Consider the following 27,205-nt stretch of genomic DNA (forward strand, 5'->3'; position numbering starts at 1 on the left):
CAGATGATATGGAGGAGGAGAGGAGAAAAGAAAGGATTGCTGCATTAAGAAAAAAAAACTTCACTCTATCCCTGCCCTTGCAGAACTTCATGCTGTGCAACCTGATTGAAATTTCCTGGTTTAATAGCTGTGAAATAAAGCAAAAGTTGGAAAGAGGAGGGTAGAAGTACTGTGAATTAGGGGGCAAAAGTGAAGAAATCAAGTAGGACTGAAAAGATAAGTGTGAGAAAAGGGCAGATTTGGAAAGTTGGAAACAACTGAATTGAATATGTAAGATTACATATTTTCAAGCTTGTTTTAGCAATCGTTACCATGTGATGAAAGCTGTGAAACAATTGTCTCCGGGTTCCAAAATAAAAAAGGTTAACATGACTGCAGCATATTAGCACTCTCAAAAGCAGCAAAATGATGAGGTTGTTTTTTATCTCCACGAAGCAAGCAAGTAGACTCCATGAACTCCGATGAGAATGTCTTGCGGAGTCCAAGTATCAAGGGAGGGTTCGAAAGCAACGTCTGGCTGATGAGTGGACTGATTCAAGAGGTGCGTCGTGGCACTTTTGCTCATATAGTACACTCATATGCATAACAACAAGCCAGCCTTGTGAGTCAGCTCCTGACAGGCTGCTTTGGTTCTGTCAGCTTAGTGCAAGCCATGAATCACAAAGCCTCTAAGCAAAGTTCGCCACCTTTCCACATTCATAGATTATTGTTTTCACCATGTGTTAAAAAAAAAAAAAAAAAAAAAACTCAACACATTTTCCTTCTGCAGAAAAAAAATCCATTTTGGCTGATGTGCCGGTTTATTAATTTAGAAAGCAGGCAGTCTGCCTCGCAGATGTGAGAAAATATATTCATCACCGTGCCACGTCCCTTGAAAGTACGGTTGAGACTATATTGTAATGGAACACAAGCATGCTGTCTGACGAAGGTGAAGCGATGCAGATGTGACTCTGGAATTTGTCAATAACGCCAACTGAAGTGGAGCAGGAGATTACAAGACAAGCGTCATGTTTTTCAGGTGGTACTGAAAATGATATTTCATAGTAAACGACAATATGTCCAAATATAAGTAGGGATGGGCAAGTCCCGATGCCACATAGCAGCAACACCGATACCCAGCCTGATTTCACATTATTGGTACTTGTGACCGCAGCCGATACCAGTATCAGCTGCCCTCTAGTGGCCATTTTACAATCAAGAACTAGAAATTAAAAGAACCGAAGAATGTTGCCATTAATTTAATGAAATTTTAAGGACAAATGCCATATATAGGTCTTTCATTATCTGTTGCTGTTGGGTTTTTTTTATATCAAAAGTAGTGGTATCGGTACTTGGTATCAGTGATTTAAGAGTTAAGTACTCTAGTACCAAACTGGTCTGAAAAAAAGTGGTATCGATACATCCCTAAGTTTGTATCTGATTTTTGTCATTGTCAACACATTAAACTTATACAATGCTTACATTTTCATAGGATTAAATATGTACACAAGAAAAAAAATGTGAAAAGCAAGGATTGTGGGAAAAATATTATATTCTATCGGTCACTAAAAATACATTAGCATTTTTATACATTCTTTTAATTATTTTTGTAACAATGTAAATCAGTGTAATACAATTGTATTTCATTACTTTATTATATGTACAGTATTTATAGTTGTAATTATAAGGTTCTAATGCAGTGGCTCTTAACCTGGGTTCGAGCGAACCTCAGGGGTTGGATGAATTAGTTTTAGGGTTTCAGAGGAGGTCAAGAAACACACCCGACTCAAATTACATTACATTGCTTGGCCTTTCTGTGATGTAAGGAATTTAGTGTGTTCAGTAGTCGACTTGTGACTTGTGATGGTACGTTGTGTGATTTATTTATCGATTTTAATTTCTTAATATTATGTCAAGCAAAAAAGAAAGTGGGTGAATTCAAGTATGAAATGGGACGTATGGTGTTCCATTGGGTTCCCTGGGTTCTATTGGCCAAATAGAAAGCTGCATTAAAAACAAAAATAAAGATAAAAAGTGACAAATGACTGTATAGGCCTACTGCATTTGGAACAGTCTACCATTGCATGCAGTACCACAAAACCGGATGCTTGATTGCTGCCTGCATAATCAATATTTCATTTCAAGTCCTGGGGGAAACACCAAAAAGCCAACGTTCTGTTGAAATGAGCCTGTCTGATGGTCTTCCTGACAGCCATCAGAAGCTGCAAGCCTTCACTCTGCATTGTATCCGCTTCATTTGCTCTTCGCTGCATCATTGTTCCACCGGTGTCACCGAATGAGTGCTTTTGGCTGTTTTGCTTTTGTTCACGTCAAGCGCATTCCATGTGTGCTAAATAGTGCTTTTAGCTATTTTGCTTTTGTTCGTGTCGAAGTTCTCATGCGATAACTCCCAATGCTTCTCAGGCTGCCTGTCTCGCTTGAAGCAGCACCGGTCCTACCTGCTTCATCTGCCTTGTTTGTCCTGCTGGGCTCCATTACATCTGTAAGCACAGTAATGAATGAAGCTGTTCTTCCTTCATTCACTGATGCTCGAAGAGAGGAAGATTCCTGGTGAGCCTGATGGCTTATTTTTGAGCTACAAAAGCTGGTGGCGATAGTCGGTAAATAATTAAAAGAGATGACGTCGAATCGCAAAAAAAAAAAAAAAAAAAAAACATGAACTTCAACTGAACTTCACTTGCCGCAGTCAAGTGCAAGCGCTGTCAGGAGTTGATGAACCGAGACATAGTTGAAATTCTAAGTATCAATGTGAATATAAACCCTTCTGAAAGGCATCCACACAAACCCATCTTACAATATTACCCTTAAATGAAATTGAATGTACAGTAAATAATTTTTTAAAAGATTGCCACATTTATTTGTTTCAATCCAATGAATATTGTTCAGCTCCTTCTTTGTTGCCCACCTTGGCCACAAGGTGGCAGTATAATACAGCCATACAGATAGAAATGGAGTTGAAGGAGACGGTCACAACTCCTCAGTAAGCTGCAGTAATGTTAGTAGTTTTCAGAAATGATCAGAGGATGACATTTTTTTTTAGGAATCCAGTGAGATTTCCACGGGATGGAAGTCTATTTTAGCAGTAATTATGGGATTGGGATGGTACAGGATTTTGCTCACCAAAACGTATAAATACGTCTATTTGAAATGTTTTAAGTGTCCCAAAGATGTATTTATACGTTTGTTTTTTTTAACGCTAGAGCATACAGAAGGCTTTGATGCAGCCTCTGAACTTCAGAGAACGGGTGAAGCAACGGTAGTTATTACAAAAACGGCCAGCAGGTGGCAGCAGAGTATAAGAGATCAACCAGGGCCATGTTGCAAACAAGCTGATTTACCCCCAGTTCTAAACAGATTTGTGAATAATGATGAAACTTAGCTATATTCTAATGCTAATTGCATTGCTACCAGATAGAAATACGCTTTTTTTTTCATGATGAAAGAAGACTCTAATCTTTCTTTTGGTAGGTTCCATGTTTTTTATAGCAATAGAACACAATATTCTGTAGGCCTTGCAAAATCTGCAAAATCGAGTAAAACCACCGGGGGTAAAGGGGGTTGCTTCAGTGAAAATGGCTGGGAGTAAATTAGTTAATATGATCTAGGACTGGGACGGGAAGGAAAATCCACTCCTGTGTAATCATCTAGACTAGATGAAGTATATAAACTAGTATGCCTGCTTGTGAGTATTGTTATAGTTATATACTGCAGTCTATTGATTTCCATACATCCACTGCAGAATTGGAATGTGAAGAACATAAAAAATAATATTTTTCTCCTCCTCGTAATATTCCGCTTTGGTTTAAAAAGAAAAATGTAGGCTTTTGTTTAGTTGCGTGCTCTGCTTATTTTATGGCGTTCCTCTCCTCTTTACAGACTGTTGATGCTGATGTCATAACATTTATTGGCATTCCATCAGACCGGAAACACCACTGAGACGAGGTTCTACTGTTCAGAAGCGTATCACGGTGAGCCGAACATAACTGCACCGCTTGGAGGCTAAACATTAGCAAACGCTCCTGAGAAAGTGCCTCTTCTTGTTTGGACCAGCAACTCTAGTGCAAATCTTAGTAAGTGCTTGCACGTTTGTCAGCATGAAACTTTCACAATTCAAATTTTCAGTTTGCATTTTTTATCAAGCCATATGGACTCATGTTGTGGGAGAAGCTTAAGTGTGTAGCAGCTTCTAGAGAGGGCAGACAGCCTGTCTCCAAACATCACATTAGAGGGCCCGTGTGTTGACTGGATGCATGTGTGCACGTGCGCCCGTGTGCATGTGTGACTTCTTCCATGTGCACTTGCCAGAGAAAAACCTGTCTACATTCTCGACTGACTTGAGCTCACGTGAGAGTCATTTCTGTGTCCGTCTTCCCAGAAACTGCATTGCAACTTTGTAGTTCACTACAAGTGTAGACGGGGTGCCTTTCAGAGCAAATGAACGTCTTTGTGGCCCCTAATCAGTGGCGTTATATGGAGATCGCCATTGATAGATTTTGAATCAATGAGCCGACACGGTGTGGTAAAGTGAGCAGCATAATCACTATTCTGCATTTCCTTAAAGTCCAAGCCAAGCTGTTTCTACGAGAGTGATGTCACCGCCACCGAGCCGAGGCACAAATTTAACCTCATTAGAGGACATCTGTAGGATATCTGAGATCTATAGCCCTGAAGCAAAGTCTCTTCATCTGCTTCAAGCCTCGGCCGCATGGTGTACTAATGGTGTGAGATCCGCCGCATAGTGAAGAGGTTCTAGGTTTGAATATCTACCCTGATGTAAGATGTTTATGTTCTCCCCGTGCTTCTGTGGGGTTTCTCCAGGATCTCTAGCTCACTCCTACGTTCAAAGAATCAAACCTGTTCATTAAAGTCTCTGAAGCTGCCATCTCCAAAGCCTGTGGCAATTTTTTTTGTAATTTTGTATTAAACAACCCAGAAAGTGGGTCATTATGCATAAAACAACCTACCAAAATTTAATCGTTTTATAACAACCCAAAAAGAGAGCAATTTTGTTAAAATAAATAAATAAATGAATAGGTTATTTTGTCCCCCCAAAAAAGTGGGTAATTTTGTATAACACAATCCCAAAAAAGTGAGTCATTTTGGAAAAAAAACAATACAATATGTTGGGTCGTTCTGTATAAAACAGCTCAATAAAGTGGGTCATTTTCTATAAAGTATCACTAAGAAACTTTTCAACCTTAAAATATTTAACTATTGTCATAACTCTTCTGATGAAACATTAGCCAGGCATGAAAACAGGTCAGGGGTGAAAAAGGTGAGAAGGACTAGGACCAAAACCGTCTGGGGGGGGGATAAGGGATGGCGAGTTTTAATGTTCAAGATTTTTTGGCGTCAAGAAAAACTGTTACTGCTACATTTATCGGACCGTGGATGGATGTCGAAAAAACAGCAAGTGTTGCATTCAATTAGGATGCGTACCTTTCCCATTTGAACCGGTTCGGTTCCAATTGTCGGTGCTGGGGTATTGATACCAGTACTGAACAATACCAATTTTCGGTACTTTTGTTCTGTTGTTTGTGGTAATAAATGTTAATTGATTTAACAACAAAATAATAATATTTGAAAAATAACATTCACTAACAGTCATTTTTTATTAAATAAAAGCAAGTCAAATTCATGACGTTTTACTATATGTCAGATGTTCTGACAAATAATTAAACATAATGAATATAAAACACATGAGACAGAAAGGATGGAGTAAAAAAAATCAAGATAAAACATTAATAAAATATAAATATTACAAATAAATTGAGAAGCAAAGTTATTTTCAATGAACAACATAAAGAACAAAATTAAGTAGTAATACAAGAACAGATGATAAATAATTGTATTCGTGTTATTTTGGTTCCTTGTGCAGTTTTTCAAAAACGTGCAAGCGAGATTATTTCGATCTCAACTTGGAGTGAAATCTCGCAAAAAAAATGACAGTTGGAAGAGGACATGCACGACAAAAAGAATAATTGGGACTCGGAAGCAAACTCAATGTAGACTGTATCCAACGCGGTATGTAATGTTTGCTAGTGCTGCAAGTTGGCCACAAGGATTTTGCAGTTTTATCGTTACCCGTGAAATTATAAATATGGTATAAGTAATATATTGTAACGATGGTAAAGCCGCACACCTTATAACATGATTCAAATCGCTAAACAAGCTTCACTCTCGTTTGGCTTGCTTATTAACCAAAATCCCAAACCCGGAAATGCATTTTAGCATAGAGTGAATGAACTCTAGCGCAAGTGGGTGACGTTAGTACACTGGTTGTGCGTACACCGCTACCTTATAGAAAATTACCAACACATCTACTCCCGCACAGTCATAATTTAGGACGCGCTTCAGAACATGGCACCGTCTGATTTAACGTGAATCGGTGCCGTCTTGGGTACCCATCCCACCCGGAGTTCACTGACGCACTGACTCTGGTTATAAAAAATAAAAAAAAATTATCATCGGATATGCACAATTCTCGTAGGTGACCTATTTTGGATTAAAAACGGCGAATTTCACTGAAAAGTGGTGGATTTTCATGCCTGATTAACTTAAAACTAGTTGAACGGTACCTTTGCCATAGCCTGAGGGGGTCTGTATCATTTTTACTGGCACTAAGCAATTTTGAGGAGGATGGTAGGAACACTGCCACACAAAAAAACGACAAATGTGCTGACTGCTTAATGGCATACGTCACTTTTTCCTTTCCCCATTCATTACAAAGACGGGAGTCAATTTGAGCCCAGAAAAACGATGCAATGTGCTTGTCTTCATGGGAAATTTGATCTTCCTTCAGGCATATGGTGCCGCCATAATCAACATAAACTGAAAGTTCCTTAGTGTTGCTTTAAAACAACTCAAAAAATGGAGTCATTATTTTGTACTAAACAACAAAATCGACCCAGGTAGTGGATCGATAATTTTTTTTTAAATGTAGAAGAGCTTCCTCAAAATCCTGCCTTACAAAGATTAAACAGGAATACAAATAAATGTTCCGTTTTGAGCGACACTGCCCCGCAGCAATGTGAGCGTTGTTGTGGTTGTACATTGCATCATACTAAAGTGTTTAAATACACATTCACGCATCTGTGTTGCTCGCTGTCTATGAAAAATGCAAGATCACATTAATGTTAATGATGTGTGCAAAATGTTGGCGCATCAACCTTGGAGTGACCTCAGGGACGATCGTCAGTAATGATTTGATTACGTGTTTGTTCCCACCCATGCGACAAGCCGTAAATGGATGCTGCGAATCCCTGATGACAACTTGCTCTGCAATCAGTCGTTAATTAAAAAGAACACGGCGACTCGACACACCTTCCGCGTTCAACTAGGATCCTGACATCAGTGTTATCGCCGCTATTTATTGCACCCGTCAAGGAAGTGTGGGCTATACCAGACAAAACAAAACGGCAAACATCAGTGTTAAAGAGAACATTTCCGTCCTCTGCCCAAGTAGATAATAATGCCTGGCAGCTGGGGAACATTGCATGTAATCTTTTGTGCTACAGAAACTCATAAAGTCACGTTTATAGCCATTTGCACGCTTGCTCACGTCAACTCCCAGAAAAGCATTTGATAATAACAATAACAATCTGTCCCCGGTCTCACTCACCCACTGTCGACATGAAACACTAACTTGAGTTGAGAAACAAAAGTATTGAGCGGTTGTGACAATTAAACACAACAAAGACAAGCAGTTCAGATGAAGGGCACCCTGTGCAAAGCCTTATCAGCACACGGAAGCCAAAGGCGAAGCTTAACATTTTCAAGCCATCACTCTCTATCATCTAAGGTCAAACCAAACATACAGTAAAGCCCACTTTAATAACTTTCGGCTTTTCTCCTCAGGTGACGGTGTCATTGTTTATTAGTCATTTTTGGCCAGATGTTGTTTTGGGCCTGCTTTGGTTCTTGGGTTTGTTGCACAGGAAGGGAAATCTTAAATGCCATTTTCTGGCTAAATGATAGTGTTTCAAACCTGCTGCATACCGTGTCGCACCGACTGACAGTAAAAGTGAGCAAGTGTGACAGCTCTGCAGTGCAGAACGTTTTTGTCTGCAGGTACCATTTAGGCCCCTTTTTTCGGGTTTTATAAAAAGGCATTTTTTTAATCATTCAGCCTAATTAACATGATGTAGATGGACAGGATGTAAGATTGGTTTTACTTTCTGACCTGACAAGCAATTTCATTCAGACTCAAGTATTAAATAAACATCAATAAGAATTTGTGCTAACTCGGATTGAGATGTGGATTTGCCGTTACAAACAAATACTGAATCAGAATGTTTGGATTTGAGTGAGAATGAATCATATTGTTCGGGAAATGTTTGTGCAAGTATGAAAATGTTAGCTAATCAGCATTATATTAAGCTGTTAAAGGGACAGCAACGTGAAAAATCCACTTTTTGGAGCTTTTCCTCCATTCGCCCCTCTATGAGAAATTCTAAGTCATTCTGCTCTTCAAGCACCAGCCCCTCCCAACCTGAGAAAACGAGCTCTTGGCACTTTTTGACGCCATTAGAAGCGGATCCGCCCCCGCACCGCCTGTGAGGACTAAACGCACGCCCACTTTCTCTGAGGCCTCCCTCCAATGGGACAATGACAAAAGTGGCCTTTGACAGTAAATATTCTGCCCAAATGAATTCAAAGCAATTAATTATCCTTGACATTTGCGATGCTAAAGTGCAATGAAATGACAATTGGCTGTCTTAAAATCCCTTCTGGCTGATACTTTTGGCTAAAACTTTTGCGCTGTTGAACCTAACTGAATGAATCGTGTAGCAGTTACTGCGCTCGCCCTGTAAGCAACAGGTTGCCCGTTCGCAACTCACCCTTGTGTTTTTTTCTCCTTCTTCTTCCCTCTCCTCCCCTCCTCCTCCACAATTTGTTTCAAATGTTTAACCCTGGAGAACCCAAGAACCCTTTTCTTCTTTGGAAAATTATGAATTGTACATTAAATGACTCCTATAAATTCACTGAACACCAAAATATATGTTTTTTCAATTTTAACCCTTGTTTTTTGAACTAGCTCAGAGTTGCTAATTCATCAAAATTTATATATAAAACATACTCCTACGCATTCTGCAACATGATATGAAATAGTTTAACAAAAAAAGCACAATTTTACCATCTGATGGTTTGCTGAGAAGATGGTTTTGTTTGGATTGATTTCCAGCTCAATAAAACAGCATGTTGCCAGCCATCTTGTCACCACCACTCTGGCTCATGTAAGTGCAATATTCATCCACTAGATGGCCCCATGCAGGGGTCAGAAGTGGCACTCTGGACTTTTGAAGTTAAATTTGTAAAAAATAAAAAAAGGTCTTTGTTATTTGAGCAGCAGAATTTAAAGGGGACAAATTTGACCCTGTGGGTTCTCCAGGGTTTGAAGAATTGATGGCTTTTATCTTCCCTTTATAGTAGAGTGTGCGGACCCTCACACTCCACAGTTTCTTTGGGGAGGGGAGGGGGCGGAGTTTTTCTTACCTCATTTCAAGTCTTGCCTTCGTTTGTCAACTGCGGCTGTCGCTTTAAGATCGTGAATGTACTCGCACGCGCACCATGAACGAGCCCGACACAGATGCTGCAGTTACGCTTTGGGCCAGAGGTGGCAGTCGCGAGTAAAATAGTGACAAACTGCACCAAGATCCTTTAATCTTTATATGCCTATAATTAACTGTGGAAGGGCTTAAAATACTGTGGTGTAATCTCTTTTTAAAAAATCAGTCAATAAAGCCCATTAGTAGCCTTTGTTGTAGCTGTTGGCCTCTGCCGTCCTAGCACGAATGGAGTTAGCAGGTTAGCTTAGCGCGCGTTCGGCAAGGAACTTTAGAGGTTAAAGAAAGTTATTTTAAAATAAAAAGGAAAATCTCGGCTGTGTTAGCGTTGTCAGCCGCAGCATGCGTGCTATTCAACTGATAATGGGTTGGAAAAAAAAGTAGCAAACCACTAATAGTGTAGTTACATTCATTTTTAAACATTTTTAAATGATACTCTAACAACAATAAATCAATGAACCAATAATACACAGAATTCATATCATTCCGACATGAGTAGCAGACACAATAGCACAAAGCCATTTTCAGCACCACACAGGTGATCACAACGGACCTGAGGGCGGAAGATATCCAGCCCTCACATGAGAAATAAAGTGCTGAGGAGTAATAGGCCTCTGGGCTCAATTATACTTGTGACTCAGCCACTTGGCTCACGCGGGAGCGATATCATGCAACAGAGAATTCCAAAAGTATAAGTCTCATTGCTCAGTCTGAGTCGCAACCTGCAGGCATTTTGGAGAGTCATCCTTCCCTGATGGGACCACCACAATGAGAAAGGCCCTTACTCCAAGACCTGTTTTGTTGGGGTTACTCAGATCACTCCTTCCAGTTTATTAGACAATTTTAAGAAGGTGCTTCCTGGAAAGATGCCTCAGAGGTCTCATACATCTTTCTGAATGCCGACAGGTATTATGTGTGCTTTACTGGTTCCATTTTTAAATATATAAAAAGAGGTTACATAGTGACAGTATACTATAAATGCCATCTGTTGTATAGAAGAGAAGAAACATAAAACAAATCCTTTTGCTTGCAGGTGCCCTTCATTTGTCATGTATTGAAATTTTTGACAAACTATGTTATAATTTGAAGCAAAATTAGTTAGCAGTTACTGTAAATACTGAAAAACTTTTCTGTTACAACACTATGTCCTGAAATATATAAAAACTCTTAGAAGTAACAGCATAGAAAATGTGAGAGGTTGTCTAGCTCTAACTGATCCAATTTAGCACTGCAGGTGATCTTTAGTGTATTATTCATTTATTGGTTTGTTTGTTTATTTATGTATTTCTTTATTTTTGCTACACTACCTTCAGCTATGTTGACGGCAAATAAATCAGTCTTGAAAGAAAGAGACTGTGAGACCAAAAAAAATTAGATAACGCCGCTGTCGGCTAGAAACCCCACATGTCCAGATATGGTCAATTTCACTGTTTATAGTATGTTATTTTTACACATTATCAACAATTTCAAAGTGTTGAAAATAGCTTAAGAACAAATATATTATGGCTTTTTTAATGCCCAATTGTCTGAGAAGTGTAAAAATGCCTTCCCTCACTATGTGGAAGCCATGCAGCATTATGTCGCCTTAAGATTGTACCTTTGGATTTTTTTAAGTCAATTAAAATCTTTATTTATATAGGCCTTTCAAAACAGCCGCAGCAGACGATACCAAGTGAACATAGTGACATACATTTGCGGAAGTCTGTTTTGTAAAAAAATTGATTGATGGAATGCTGTGGTAAAGAAGGAACTAGTCAGCCACAAAGAAGTGTGTGCAAATTAATTTCTGCTTATCACTCTGCTTAGTCCGCTCAATGTTTCATATATTGCATTGCATCTTGGGAAGATGATGTCACCATTTACCACAGTCATTTGCTTTTGTAAAGTATTAAAGGCTTTTTGTCTAGTCAGGGTATTTGTAGTGGATGACTGGTGCTGGTGACTTGTCCTACCATATAAATCAGTGACTGCATAATAAATAAGCTTCTTTTTTTTTAACATGTTAAATGATTTAACATGATTTTGGTGTCGTGCTGTGCTGATGTGGGTGCACAACAGTATACTATGATAGCAAATTAAGGCATCATACCAACTTGAATGATGCGGTGTGTGGTAGAAAGATGGTAAAAATAAAAAAAAATCATGACTTGAAATGCCATAAAGGACTTGTAAAAAAGTGTTTATATCGTTGACAAATGTATTTATGTAAATGTATCTCCTAGTTAAAAGCCAATGCTGGCATTTTCTGTTGACAGTTATTATCAGGAATGTTTTTGGGTTGAGCTCAGTATTGTTCATTCGGTAATTTTACCGATTTGACATGTCATCATCATTGCTCTCTTTTTTTCTTTTTTTTTTTTTTAATTATTTTTTATTATTATTATTATTATTATTTTATTTTTTGGTTTGTTTTTTTGTATGTGGGTGAGCATGTGTATGTGCGTGTGTGTGTGCGTGCGTGCGAGTGTGTATTCATTAATTCACCTAAAACCTATTAAAAAATCCCATACCGTTCACCTAAACCGAGAATGGTTTTAAAAACGTTTCATCCTACCTGTGTGACTCCTGTGTGCATGAGTGAGGGAGGCCAGACAAAGTGACAGCAGTAGACTCCACACACCGACTCCACACATACAAGGGCCCCGCTCCCGCATTCTGCCAGAAAAGAGGGAAGGCGAAATACATGCATACTTTATCAGAGAACGCATACAAATCCTGTGACATCAAATTGTCATAAATGCCGGTTAACTTGCTTCCCCTTTTATGCCCGTGTAAAGCAAACATGCATAAAACATGAAGAGCTCTAAGAAAACGGTAAAGCGTACCAGCCCAACAGGCTCGCAAACACTCGGCACCGCCTCATCATCTCAGCAAAATGAAATAAAAACATTTACGCATTCACGGGGAAATATTGTTTTCTGCCTTAAATGTTCACACGGTAGAGACGTTTCACAATGTAGAGATGAGGAGATGGAAACAATAAGATAAAGGGTGAAGGGCAAGGGATGTTGGCAAAATCGTTCTTTCATTTCCCGTCTTTTGCAACCAAGTGGAACATGGTGTCAACATCAGAAACGGAGATGAGCCAGGTTCTCTTGTGTTAATATAGTCACTGTGTCTGTGTGTGCGTAAATGCGGATGGCTGCAAATAGCTGGCATCTGTTAAATGAAGAGCAGCAGCATCTCAAACGAGCCCATTTCAAAGCTTTCCCAGGTCTGCTGAGAGAACACAAGCAGTCAAAATCCACATGATTAAAAACAACATAAACTCATCATATTTTATTTATAACAAAGGTTTGATTAATAATGAATCACTTTGCTTTTTATTTTAGGAGAGGACACGTTTCTCCCGTTATGTGCTGTACTCTATATAGCATGTAGAAACAGAGTGAAATAACAGCAGGTGTTTACATAGGGTTGAGTAGTGAGTAGAAGTCCTGACAGTGTGAAAAAAGTGCAAAGAAAAAGGAAAAAAACTTCTTTCATCAACCAGGGGGGAAAAAAATTTGCTTTCCTGTAAGCTTGTCTTCATTGCAAACTCTGCTATATTCATTATACATAATTACTGGAGGTTGACATGCAGGAAATGCATGAGGGCCATTCCATCCAATCAGTCCCAATAAAATGTATAAATGCATGATGAACTGTAAAATAAATGGTGTGTTTTTTTTAAGGCAATTTGTCCTGCACATTGATCTTATTGCATAGGCATTTAATACAATTAAAAAATAGTAATATTTGAGTGGGACAAATTAGATTGTGACGATATGATAACCACAAGCAAAAATCTCACGGTATTAATACTACTGCTCTAAAATGCCTGTAATATATATATATATATGTATATATATATATAGGTAAATAAAAAACGTTTTCATTGAATACAAGCTATTTTATTTTTAAACAATATATAGAACATTTAATACAGAAGAAACGTGTATCATGTTAAGTTTAAATAAATAAGAGTTGACATTCTTCTTCTGTTTTAATTCTTCTTCTGGGAGGGGTTCTTAAAAGAAACCCCAACTCTCATGACAAGTTTGCTCTTTAGTATTTATTTGGTTGTTACTAGCATAACAATGAGATTTATTTTCCAAAAATCATTTCCAGTTTAATTTCACCCTCCCCCAGGACATGCTTTTGTCATTCAACAGACACATTCGAGAGTTTTGATCGTTCCTATAGGAACATAACGGAGCCTTACCTTGCTTTCTTTATTGCCGTTTCACATTGCTCGGTAGAAAGTCGCCGCCATTTTACATCACTACGCACGGAACGTAAATAACAACGTCCGCGTATGTCCAAATAAAGTTTCTACAAAATGTATTAAATTGGAAATGTTTTTTGAAAAATTGATCTCATGGTTATGTTAGTAACAACCAAATAAATAATAAAGAGCAAACTTGTCATGACAGTCGGGGTTGCTTTTAAGGCCAATGTACAATCAGTACAAAAGGTCATCTGTGTTTCTGTTTCTGTTATCTACAGTATAAAGGGGAAAATATTATTTGTTGCCTGTTTAGAATTTACCATGAACTATCATTTATATGAATTAGAATAGTTATATCTTTACATATTTGTGTTACTCAGCACTTATGCTTTTTTTCTTTTATTTTTTAAGGTTATATTTTAGTTATCGCCGTCGCTGTTCACTCAGTCCTGCTACCCTAACACATTACCCCCCCCCATGAAAAATTTTGAATACTGTAGTCCACAAGCCACACAGTCCACCGAAAGTTGCATATATTTGATGATATTTCAACTATAACCTGTGATTCATTCATTTATTTATGTATCTATTTATTTGCCGAATCACTGTATTGTGCTTAGTGTCAACTTGCTCAGCGCCTAAGTGGCTATATTTGATGTGTTTGCAAATTTATGCTAAAAAAAAAAAAACTCACTCGTTTCTTTCAGTCTTGTTTATCAAATGAGGGGTTTCACTACAACAAAACAAGACATATAAAAACAATATTGCCTGAGATGGGCCAATACCCACAGGTAAACATTTTGAGTACTTTGTGTATGACCATATTTTGAATTGAAAAAAGACAGGAATGTAAGTTTATTTTGATAGTGCTACAACAAACAAATGTCACAAATTTGCTGGAATGCACCAAATATATCTGTAAATCCCTTGCTTGCTTGTTTCTCTACTGTTTTAAACAATCATATATTAATGTAGAATATCCTGAAGATTTCATTCAACATTTTAATACTGCACAACAGAGATAAAGTGCAGCAAAAAAATATATATATAATAAAAAATGCTAGGATATAATTGTAGCCCTGTAATGGGATTTGACCCCCAGTTCACACCAATATCTTGTTAGCATTCTATCAGTGTACTTTAAACATTTGGGCAAGCAAGATTAATTTATTTATATAAAATGAATTAATCTTCTACTGGTCTCTATTGTCAACCAATCTTGAGGCTTCCCGAGACTTCACGTGTGAGTCATGTTATGAGGGATTGTGTATGTGTGTTAAGCCTTGGCTTGACTTTTAAGCAGCATGTGTGAGTCATCTCGAGCTGAGGGAAGCTGCAAAGCCAGACAGGCTGAGCCAAGACTTTTTTTTCAGGCTAGAGGGCATCACACACGGAATCATACACATGTATGCTTTCTTGCCGCATTTGTTGCCTTTTTTTTTTCATCATTCATCTCCACCCACACTTTCCTCATGTCCTCACTTCAGCTCTACTCGTCAACAATCGTACCTGCTCCCTCTCCGGTTCATTTACACGCACGGAAAGTCTGTGATAACGCAGCGCCATTTCATCATGACTACTTTGTTTGGTCTGTCTGCCGCAGAGCAGAGAGAGGGTGTGTGATGTGTGATGGCCACAGAACAGCATAGGAAAGAGAGAGCATAAGAGAAAGGAAGGGGGGCGACCATTGACTCCATTAGTGTCATGATCTGAATCACACACAAACTAGCATACAGTCACTTAAATTCAGGGATACACAGAATATTAACCCTGAAGAACCCAAGAACCCTTTTTTTCTTTGGAAAATTATGAATTATACATTAAATGACTGCTATAAGTTCACTGAACACCAAAATATATACGTATATTTTTTCAATTTCAACCCTTTTTTTTTTAACTAGCTCAGAGTTGCTAATTTATCAAAATATATATATAAAAAATACTCCTAGGCATTCTGCAACATGATATGAAATAGATTAACAAAAAAAATACAATTTTACCATCTGATGGTTTGCTGAGAAGATGGTTTTGTTTGGATTGATTTCCAGCTCAACAAAACAGCATGTTGCCAGCCATCTTGTCACCACCACTCTGGCTCATGTAAGTGCAATATTCATCCACTAGATGGCCCCATGCAGGGGTCAGAATTGGCACTCTGGACTTTTGAAGTTAAATTTGTAGAAAAAAAAAAGGTCTTTGTTATTTGAGTAGCAGAATTTATAGGGGCCAAATTTGACCCCGTGGGTTCTCCAGGGTTAAACTCACTGCATACAAACAACACGATTCTTTCAGTATTGTTTACATCAGCATGTGTTGAAAACTATTTTGTGCGGCTTCCTCAGGTATTTCTGAGAGATGTCACGTAGAGAAGTCTACACCGCTTGATGATATCTGCCAGGCAAAATGGTGGCAATAAAGCAGCAGTGGATCTTACAACCCTGCATGATGTTGCTTTCATTAATCGAACTCAGAGGAGTAAAAGAGAAAGGAAGAGTGGGAGATAGTTGGAGAAAAAGTGGTCGTCTCTGATGAGTTGTGCAGTCTGTTCCATTCCTTTAATTAGTCCCGTTGGAATGCACTCCCCGCTACACACGCCTCGTCAGCCTCCTCTCTATAACTCCGCTCTGTTTTTGAGCGTGTGCATGTCGTGGGCATGCATGTTTGTATGCATTCTTGCTCAAAAGTGGACCGACATCCCGCGGGCATCTTTTGCGTTCCCAGAGGTGTGAGAGAAAATGTAATGGAAATATATTAACTTTCAAGGTGTATCCATTGCTGGAGATTTGGAGGATATCCCACAACATCACTCATAGCAGGAATTAAAAGCAAGTCGTTTTTGGAACAAACACAAAAACACATTTTTGGTTAAAGAAATAATATGCATTCATTTTGAACATAAAATAACCTGATAAAGCTTGTAAATGTTTCTAAATCCAGCATACAAGTTTGAAGAAAATTGCTAAAAACGTATAGCTGAGATGGAGAATTATGACGTGATTTATGGAGATACAGCAACAAACTGCTTTCAACTGTTATCAAAACTCACCATTTCAGTTTCCTGATTATTTGGACATTTGGCTAAAATGGTGCCCAGTGGTGCACTTTGGAGTCTGGCATAAGTCATCCCTTCCCCAATACATAAAAACTTGAGCACCTTCATTCACATGAGTGACTAATCAAACGGCGCAATTGTGAGTTGTTATTGCTCGGCCCTTAAAATAATTGCCTAAGTCTTTTTTTTTTTTTTGCAAAAAAAGAAATAATATTTTTTGCCTAAAACATCTTGTGATCCAAATGGATATTTTTTTTGTTTGCTGAAAAATCAAAAAAATTAAAATAAAATGACTTAGGTGATTATTTCAATAATTTTTTAATGTAATTATTATCATTATTGCCATTTTGACGCAATCGTGACGTAAGCTCGGAATTGTCAGTAGGCTAATATAAAATTTTGTGGGTACATCTTGTGAGAGCATGTTTCTGTTTTATCTGGTATTTGTTATCATCAGTGAAGCAAAACGCGGAAATCTAAATAGAAAATTCAATTGTCAGAGCACTCTGTATATCATTCTGACTTATTGGAAGGCTCTCGTCTGTTGCCGCAGTCTATCCAAACTAATTGCGACCTCAAGAAATTTCAGCTGGACAAGCGTCCCCAAGTACAGCCAGGAGGCATGTGTCTGCGTGTGCGTGTGTCTTTTTGCATGCTTTTGTTGTGTGGTCCGTGTGTGTTTCACCAAATGAAATCCTCAATTTAGCCTTTTTAATGCACTCCATGTGGCTCTAAATTAAGCCTCCAATTGAACATGAATTTGGGGAAAAAAATCACGTTCTTATTAAGACAGTTTTTTCCGACTCCAGCAAAATGCACATCACAGACATTGACATTCACATCTTTCAAATCAGCTTATGCCTCTTCCTGCCATATTTGCATGTCCTCAACATGTCCGCCACACACATCCCGAAAGCTTGATTCAACCCAAGGGTGTCACACTCCATCCGTCTCCCCCTCCCCATCTCTCTCTTTTTATTGCTCTGTCTCTGTCGGCTCACTATGCTAAGCTGGAGAACTTGTTTCACCTCAAGGTACAATCCCGATGTCACTACAAATCCGTCGTCTACAAGGCTCCGCAGCCGCCCCTAAAACATCCTGAGGTCAAACAGACGTGCACACGTGCAAACGATGAGCGCGGCTGCTGACAGTGCAGATCCAGGTGGTAAATGCAGTTATGTTGACTGAGCCCAACATCATCAAAACCCTTCGCATGCTGACTCCTGCTACTCACCACAATAATATGTGTGATTTTATTGCATCTTAAGCCTGATTCTGAATCAATAACCGAAACTTTAAACTGAAAAACAAAACACCACGACTAAAGGAGTTGAGAAATATGAAAGTAATGAGGAGGATAGAGTCAGGCATGGGAGAACACCAAAACAAAAAAATAACCCATGGGGGGACAGAATGTTTTAACTGATAATTCGAAAAGTTAAAGGTGTATTCAAGGATCGATTGTCGCTGCATCTTCCTGGTGGATCATTTTAGGGAATACAAGAATTATGAAAAACTAACCAGCTATTCTGTGAATTTATTTTTTTTTTTTCATTTCGGACAATCTTAGGAACAATTTACAACATTGACTTTTCACATACAATTATACTTGAAAAACAAAAGGGCTGACGGGATCTAGCTGAAGCTTAATAATTCCCGTTCCCAGAATGCAATAGGACGCAGAAAATCAAAGTGGTAATTCGTCACATATCAAGTTGTGTGGATAATCAAGTTGATTGATGCAAAAGTTCGTCTTCGTTGATCAAAACGTTAATTCAACTCTTCCCTGGGAAAAAAAATGTCAATTTATGTTGAGCGATTATGATTTGCTAGCACTTTTTATGAATATTTTTGCATTAAGTACATTATCGGACATTTTGGACCGTCACGTGATCACCGCGATGTATCGCGTGCTATAAACACGCATTGAATGACATAGCTGCCAATGACTACAAAGAGACTCACCAGGAATTGTTGCGTCCCACGGCGGACATCAAAGGTGGAATTACGCCCTATAGCAAAAAAATCACTTCTTCAAAAGCAGTATAGCCACGGAGGACTCGCCAAAGATATGTGTCTCAACCGAAAGTGGCCAATAAGAAGGACTCATTCAGCCGGCCGGCTCATAGCGAGTCGAAGTTAGGGACCGTCTGCAAGTTGCGGGTTGCAGAGGCTCAAATTACCAATCAAGTCACCATTGACATTGTTCAATCTGGAAATGTAAGTTGTGGACGGTCCCTAACCTGGACGCTAAACATCCGGGTGACTTTTACACTGCCAGACCAGCTCTGTTGTGTGCTAAGCACGCTTTAGCCCACATTGGGAGAGGTAGCCCACCACCGCCGCACCCCCACACGGAATGACATGAAACCTGACGTGCTGAGGATTAGATCAGAATTGGCGCAGTATTTGGGATAAAAGATGGCCTTTTTCTTGCCCATCACGTCAGCAAACTCCCAAGACTCAAATGGAGGCGGGCGGCTGTCATGTCATCACGATCACATGATCAGGATTATGGCGTTGACAACGATATGTTCTTGTTTTGATACTTTATCAGTTTAAAAGAAAATTCAGGGAATACGATGGAAAATAATAATACTGGAAAATGAGTTATTAGTGGTGTACTCTTTTGAGGATTTGTTCTCGATCCCGTCAATCAAGCGCACTTCGAGTGTTTGTAGCACGTAGAGCCGCGAGAGGTAATCCGTCTATGAAGTGAGGCCGGCTGCAGTTGCTGATGAAGATGAAGATGAGTTTGCACGTTCCCGGTGGGATTTACTTGAAAAAAATTTGCAAAGTTTCTAATTAAACTTCTTGTAAATTTTACAGTTTCTGAGTGCATCAGCTTTTACTAGGTTTTTTCAAGTAAATATCACTTAATTTTTACAGTGTAGGCGTTTCCCTCGGACGAGCAGGAGAGTTGGTAGGATGGTCTTCCGCATGCACATTTTAGAAAAAGTGACAAACGGACGTTTGGCTCCTACTATTCAAGAGGATCCTTGAATACACCTTTAAGCGACCATTTTAAAGAGTCAGTGCCTCAATATCAGCAACCCTGAAGTTTGGATCATATCGAGCAAATATTAGCGAACGTCTGGCAGAAAGGGTCTTCAAATGATGAACAGCTCAACGTTGGAGTCTAGAAGCCTGTTTTTTTTTCCATCACACTTGCAATTTTTATGGTGACGATATTAAGTAATGATCAATTCTTCATAGTGAAGGACGGGTTTGACTGTTTGACAGAAGAATTCTCCAAGGAGGATTGAAGGGAAAATAACCATGGTTTGATATGTCCTCATGTAACCTCTCATATAAGGATATGTTCTTGTCCTGAACTGTTGTACGAGTCCAGGTGCCCAACAATTTGGGAATAAAGGGCGGAATCAACCTGGGAACTCTTCCTTGTTTATGCTATAGTCCTCCCTGCTGCGGAAACATGTTTTCAAGGGTGCCTGGGAGTAAATGCCTTGTTTATACCACAGTCCTCCCTGCTTCGGAAACATGTTTTCGAGGGTGCCTGGGAGAGGGCTTGGCCAGCCCGGTTTCTCACGCTCACCCCTTTTTGTTAATGAATAAAAGACGGAGCGGCACACGGTGTGGGTAGAGTCAGCTGTGGGATACGTACGATCGCCCAGCCGTTTTGCAGCCCGTTCTACCCGGAACGTCGGCTCTCCGGTCTAGTGTCAAGGTAAGCGCTGATGATGATTATATTATGCTGCTTAGCGTTGAAGTGTGTTGATTGCTGTTTGCGGGGAATAAAGAGCACATTTGTTCTAGCACAGTATATCAGTCTCTGTGTATTCATTGTTGCCGCCGATCACTCACGATCCTGCATGAAAATATAAAAGTGAAGTAGTGTTTTCCACAAAACAAGGATGATTCGCCTAACGGTACTGGACTAAAAAAAATATCAATGACATCAGCAGCAGTTAGATGACATTAACTTCCAGATCACTTCCTACCACTGAATTTTCAAACTTGCTATGTCCCAAGTAAATTGTCTGTACTACAGTTGGACATCCCAGCAGAACAGCACTCTGAAAGCAACACCTCCCTGTGAGTGGCATGCACGCACACTTAATAGCAAGCACTCCCATATAAAGTGGCATGCAATCTGAATAGAAAAATAAAAAATACATCTGCAACCTTCCGTGTGTGCTTGTGCAGGAGGCCTGTCAGTGTCTCTGCCTGTGCTTCATGGAGATAAAAAAAATTGCATAAAAGAGATGGAAAGGGATAAAGGTAAAAAGTTTTTTTTTTTTTAATGGGATGAATACTGAGAATAGGTGAAATGGCACCGGCTCATCATCTTTGCATTTCTCCTTTTATTCCCTCATTTTCTTTCTGGCAGGATTATCGAAGGACCACCAACGTAGAGATCAGAACAGGCCATCGCACTAATAGCTGTGGCCCTTTTCTGATCTTGCAAGTTGTCCCAACTCCCCCAGTTAAGACCTATTTCCCTGCCCTAAATGCCTAATTTCATAAATGAAGCATCTGCTTGGGTGGTCTCAGTAGGCCCCTGTGTGTGTCTGGCTAAGGCTCCCACACGTGCAAACATGCACGCCATCATTCAAAAATAGTTTGACTCTGCATGGCTTTCAGTTGGAGGGGAAATTACAACTTTCATTGAAAAAAAATCTTAATGCATAAATTATTATTATTATTATTATTATTATTATTATTATTATTATTATTATTATTATTATTATTATGTTTCAAGCCCCCTGCATTAGCTGAATTTACACAAAGTAGGGGTAGACTTTTCATAAATTATTTTTATTTTATTTAGTTTTATTTTAGATAGGGGGGATTTACACCTATAATAAAGCTTTATTAACACCCCCCACCCCACACACACACACACACACACACACACACAACCCACACACACCTTTCTGTTACACCTAATAAATGTCATATTTAAAATGCTAAATTTAAAATAAATATTGAACTGCTGGTTCTAGGTTTCGTTTATTAATGTGAGCGGACTTTTTCGTCGACGTCATTTTCCTCTATGTCTTCTTCAACATCTTCTTTTCTTGTCTTTTAGCAGTTGGCAAACAATTTTTGGTGCATTTATCACCATTATCCAGTCCCACATTGTATTTCAGAAGGTGGTGGTAATGCACACAAAGTTGTTTGCCAACCACCGAATGACAGAAGAAGGCGAAGATTTCAAGCTGGTGGCCCCCTGGTGGCCAGTGTATGTAGTAATACAGAACTCTACGGTGGTCAGCTTTGCACAGTGCACAATTCCATGGCCAGTCTATTCATTCCTCTCTATCTTCACAAGTGACAGTGGCTTCCTTTTTATTTATGCTTGCACATTGAGTCACCAGCTGCTTCTTAGTCAGTGTGGAAGTAGGTCTCCTACTGATCCACAGTTCCCACATATGCACTTTATATAACCCATCTCCTGGGGTCTGCTCTTAAAGTAGCTCTCCATCAACTCAAGGTCCCCGACCTGTTAGTTGGCTTGTACAAAGGGACCACACGTGATGTCAGGGGAGGCCGGATTTAGAGGCGTAGAGAAATCGACGGCAACAATGAATGGTGCAAAAATAAACAGCAAACAAGCTATATGACAAGTAAAGCAATTTTCTTTTTTTGCAGCGGTTGTTTTATTCGCATTCCTCTGCGACGCATTGATACTTTTTGGAGGTCAGCCAACAGCCGGAGGAAACGGGCTGATAAATGGATACGTGATCACCAGCTGTAATTACGGTGTCAAATGAATTGCTATCCATCTACTATATGCACAGTGTGTGTGTGTGTGTGTGTGTGTGTACGTGTGTGTGTGTGTGTGTAATGTCCTTCGTAGCTTCCCGGGGAAGCACTTGCAATTTCAGTACACATAACAGCAGATGGACTCCAGTGACACACATATGCATGCAAATGCACACACAAGCAAGTAACCTAAATTATCATATTCCAAAAAAAGGAATGTGTGATATTATTTCTAACTATTTGCATTCCTGTGTGCTGCGATAAGGGTATGGACGGACTGTGATCGTGGAAAGCCATTACTATAAAATCTTATGGCGGGCCAGGCAGGTTAGCAGCCACAATGTGGTTTGTCACATTGGAATACAGTTTACAGAGCCAGAGTCTGTCTGCTAAACTGGAGCATTTGGCACATGGACACACAAACTAATACTGCAGTCAAACTAGTGCCAACAAATCACAATGAGCCATTGAAGTTTACACTCGTTGCACCTCCTCTACCAGGTTACGGAGAACTGACGCTGCCAGGGCAGGCAAACTAGGCTGACAATTAGTAGATTGAAAAATAGACTTTTTTTTTCTTTGTTTGCTTTACCGCTGCAGACGGCAAATAATGAATGTAGGCTAATGAAGCATGAGATGAAACGTTCCATATTTGGGGTTTAAATGCTGATTGGTCAAGTGTAAGTAAATCAAGAAAACAATGCTTTTTCACCACAGGATGCTCAGATTGTAAACATAAAAGTCCAACTTCGATGTGAATCCCTGCAGAGATAAGTGTGCATTTATGTCTATAGTAGAATTGTGCTGAAGGCTGAAATCTTCCAGGTTTGGAGGAGGCGGGGAAATGCAAGGTATGAAAATGATTCAAAATACCTTCTTGGAGGGCTTTGGTTAGTTTTGCTATAAAAATACATTATCATTATCCATCCATTTTCTTGACCGCTTTTTCCTCACAAGGGTCGCGGGGGTGCTGGAGCCGATCCCAGCTGGCTTCGGGCAGTAGGCGGGGTACACCCTGAACTGGTTGCCAGCCAATCGCAGGGCACACAGAGACGAACAACCCTACTCACAATCACACCTATGGACAATTTGGAGTGTTCAATTAATGTCTTTGGAATGTGGGAGGAAACTGGAGTACCCGGAGAATACCCACGCAAGCACGGGAAGAACATGCAAACTCCACCCAGGAAGGCCGAAGCCCGGATTCGATCTCACGTCCTCTGCACTGGGAGGCGGACGTGTTAACCAGTCAGCCACCGTGCTGCCTGCATTATCATTATTATCATTATTATTATTATCATCATTATTATTATCATTATGGGCGGTGGCTGACTGGTTAGCACGTCCGCCTCCCAGTGCAGAGGACGTGAGATCAAGTCCGGGCTTCGGCCTTCCTGGGTGGAGTTTGCATGTTCTCCCCGTGCTTGCGTGGGTTTTCACCGGGTACTCCGGTTTCCTCCTACATTCCAAAGACATGCATGGCAGGTTAATCGAACACTCCAAATTGTCCATAGGTGTGATTGTGAGAATGGTTGTTCGTCTCTGTGTGCCCTGCGATTGGCTGGCAACCAGTTGAGGGTGTACCCCGCCTACTGCCCGAAGCCAGCTGGGATAGGCTCCAGCACCCCCGCGACCCTTGTGAGGAAAAGCGGTCAAGAAAATGGATGGATGGATGGATTATTATCATTATTATCTCTTTTATCACAGTCTTTGCTGGTGTTCCTTTTGTGCATCAGCCGGGTGCAAACCGTGCACCCGGGGCGTCAGTCACTCGAGTCATTTTTTCTGTTCACGTAGTAAGCGCCTTTCTGAGGATTCGCGCAGATCCCAGCATGCAGATCTTTTGAATCCTTGCCATAGTAGCTATCTCTGATACTTTCATGATGTTTTCTACCATACCCTTTTTCACCGTACCAAGTGCACCAACAACCACAGGGATCATTACGATTTTCATACGCCACATTCTCTGTATTTTTTGTTCTAGGTCTTTGTATTTTTTTCCTTATCATTATTATTATTATTATACAGTATTCAAACTGACAGTTTGTTAGAAATCCTGCCAATACCCTGGCTTGTAAAAATAGGAACGGTGTCTCTGTCATTCCCATGGCAACCCCATATTACCCACTTTGGTGGTCTATGATTAATACATTATAATTATTAGACTTGCGCAAACACCTCTAATGCGGTGTTAGCACTTACAGTACATTTGAACAGAAAGGTCGCATGGTATCCTTTCTCTTGAATTGCTTAGTCGTAGTCACGCTTAATATTCAATATCTAAGTAACTGCACCTCAGTGCTTTTTCGGCAAATGGTCCATTCCAAGTCATCACAGTAGCTTTAAAGTATAGCGCTTTTTATAACTGCAGGGGCATCTAAGGAGTGAAAAAAGAAAACAAATGTTTTTCATTTGTGCTTTTATTGACTGAGTCAATATGAGGAATTACTTCTCTCAACACATTTTCTTATGTGGCTGCTCATGACAATTTCCAGTACAAAAGAAGCGTTTTCCATTCCATGTTTTCACTCAAAAAGTATAGAAAAAAAGGGCGAACATTTTAGATTATTTCATCATGAAGCATCCATTTTGCCAGCACAATATTGACATCTGGAGCGTTACTGTGACCTTTTGTGGCTGGTTTGGTTTTGTACATCCGCTAAATCTGGGCAGATGTTAGCCACACTCTCTGTAATTTGAGTTCATAATACTTGGCCCCGCGCTCCCGGGTGCCCGCAAGACACACACTCACATTGTGGATGTGTTTCCAAAGCATGACTGACTGAAATCTGATGATGAGGACATCCATCCATCTATTTTGTATATTGCTTATCCTCGCTCGGGTCGGTGATATAGAGCCTGATGGTTTCCAATTGTTGCTATTGTTGAGAGTCTTCTGCCCAGATTTAGTTATAACTGTTTTGATTTAATTATAACTGTTTTGATTTAGTTATAACTGTTTAGATTTAGTCATAACTGTTTTAATTTCCTCAGTAGAGCTGGGTGAGTGTTTAAATGATGTTTGGGGGAGCTTCCTCTATTCCCACACCAATGGGCTATTTGTCTGGGGTTGAAGCCAATGTGTTAATATGATTTCTTTGTAAGTTTTATCTTATGCTAGGTGACGCCAGGTCTGAGACCTACTATATTTCCACATCAAAAGGCCATCTGTCAATATGTATTGAATGCTGTAAAAGTCTGTCTTGGCTGGGGGCTGGTGGGGGGGAGAAAGGGGCTTGGGGGAAAAGGAGGAGTTGTAATACTTTTTCAAGATAGTATAAGAATGATAGGAGTCCGCTGAAAAGACACACTTGCGAGGAGCAGCTGTACTTCTGTAAACCCGCTTGTGTCCGGAATATTCTGTAAAATAAATCCTTCGAAGGACCTGTTCACCGATCTCCAGTCTGTGTTCAGAAAATCAACATTCTCTCTACCCAAACAACAACGAACACGCGGAAGACAAAGATAGTCTTCTAACACTATTTAAACGCAAGAGCTGAAGTGTGCTCTCTGAAGCAGCAGTACCAAACAGTTTTTTGTGCCGTGGAGCGGTTTCACGTAAAGACACATTTTGACAAATCAAGTTATTAAGCACCGTGCCCCTCTTCGGCCTGCTGTTGTGCAACGAGATCAAGACTCTCATTCTGACCATATCACCCCCCCCACGCAGGCCGTTGGATGAAAACCCCGGTTCTAAAGGTCAAATGACTTATAAATAGATGTGAAGATCCCTGCGCTTGATTCCTTTAATTGCTATACTATGATCTTGAATTAAATATGTAGGAGAAGGGGAAATGAAAATCCTCTATTTTTTAAGTGGGGCAGTTCTACAAAGTAAAACCACAATAATAAGCATAGGACGATAAAGAAACATCTCTTTGACTGAGCCAATCCAAACTGACCAGTGCTATCTTTGTAAAGGCAGACTTGTGTCGGCTATTCCAGAATGGCTTGTAAGTGTGGTTTTTCTGGGCTAACAGTGATTCTTTATCAGAGTTGTGATCACGTAAATGTGGTCACCTCATCCCTTTTGTCACACTATCCGGACCACACAGGCACACACACACACAATGACACAGTCATCACTGGGCTCACTTTAGAACTTGATGCAGTGAAAAAGTGCTCTCTGGGCTCCCGGCACTGCCTCGTTTCATCCGTTTGCAATGACATATTTAATTAAATCTATCTTTCTTTTTAAGTACTTGTCCATGATGTTCTTTCTTCGGGTTCATCTTTGACTACTACTACTTCGACTGCATTTTTATAAACAGGTAAATAAAATTCTGACGCCTTATCGCCAACTAGTGACAGGAAGCAGCAACAGCTCTGAGGCCCTGGTTTACACGACGTCACACAAGTTGTTAAAATAAGATAAGTGAAGCTTTTTAAAATTTCGGATTTATCCTCCTTGTTTTCTTCCATTTATGAGGTGCTCACTCTGATTGGCTGTTTACATGTGTTTTTTTGTCTTTAATTTTAATTTAAATTAAATAAATAAATTTAAATGGTGGACGTGGTGTCAAAGTCGAGCAATATTTGGCTAATTACTGCTGACTAGAAGCTTGGCATGCATCTAAACGAGTTTAAAAACGCACTTCTCCATTTTTTGCGTGCATGTGGATCTTTGTGGTAAACAAACGAGGCAGA

At 39.7% G+C, this 27,205-nt stretch overlaps 1 protein-coding gene across 1 annotated transcript in view; it reads right to left on the minus strand.

Annotated features, from left to right (window-relative positions):
• LOC144035011 (chemokine-like protein TAFA-2) overlaps positions 1-27,205 on the minus strand; it is an 86,832-nt gene that overhangs the window by 31,189 nt on the left and 28,438 nt on the right. The window contains exon 2 of the mRNA XM_077544307.1: positions 12,121-12,221. Coding sequence (XP_077400433.1) covers positions 12,121-12,220 — 100 coding nt within the window. The 5' untranslated portion in view covers position 12,221. The remainder of the gene's footprint in view (positions 1-12,120; positions 12,222-27,205) is intronic.

This window comes from Vanacampus margaritifer, chromosome 1 (genome assembly GCF_051991255.1).
Source record: "Vanacampus margaritifer isolate UIUO_Vmar chromosome 1, RoL_Vmar_1.0, whole genome shotgun sequence".
In the NCBI taxonomy this organism is placed as follows: Eukaryota; Metazoa; Chordata; class Actinopteri; order Syngnathiformes; family Syngnathidae; genus Vanacampus; species Vanacampus margaritifer.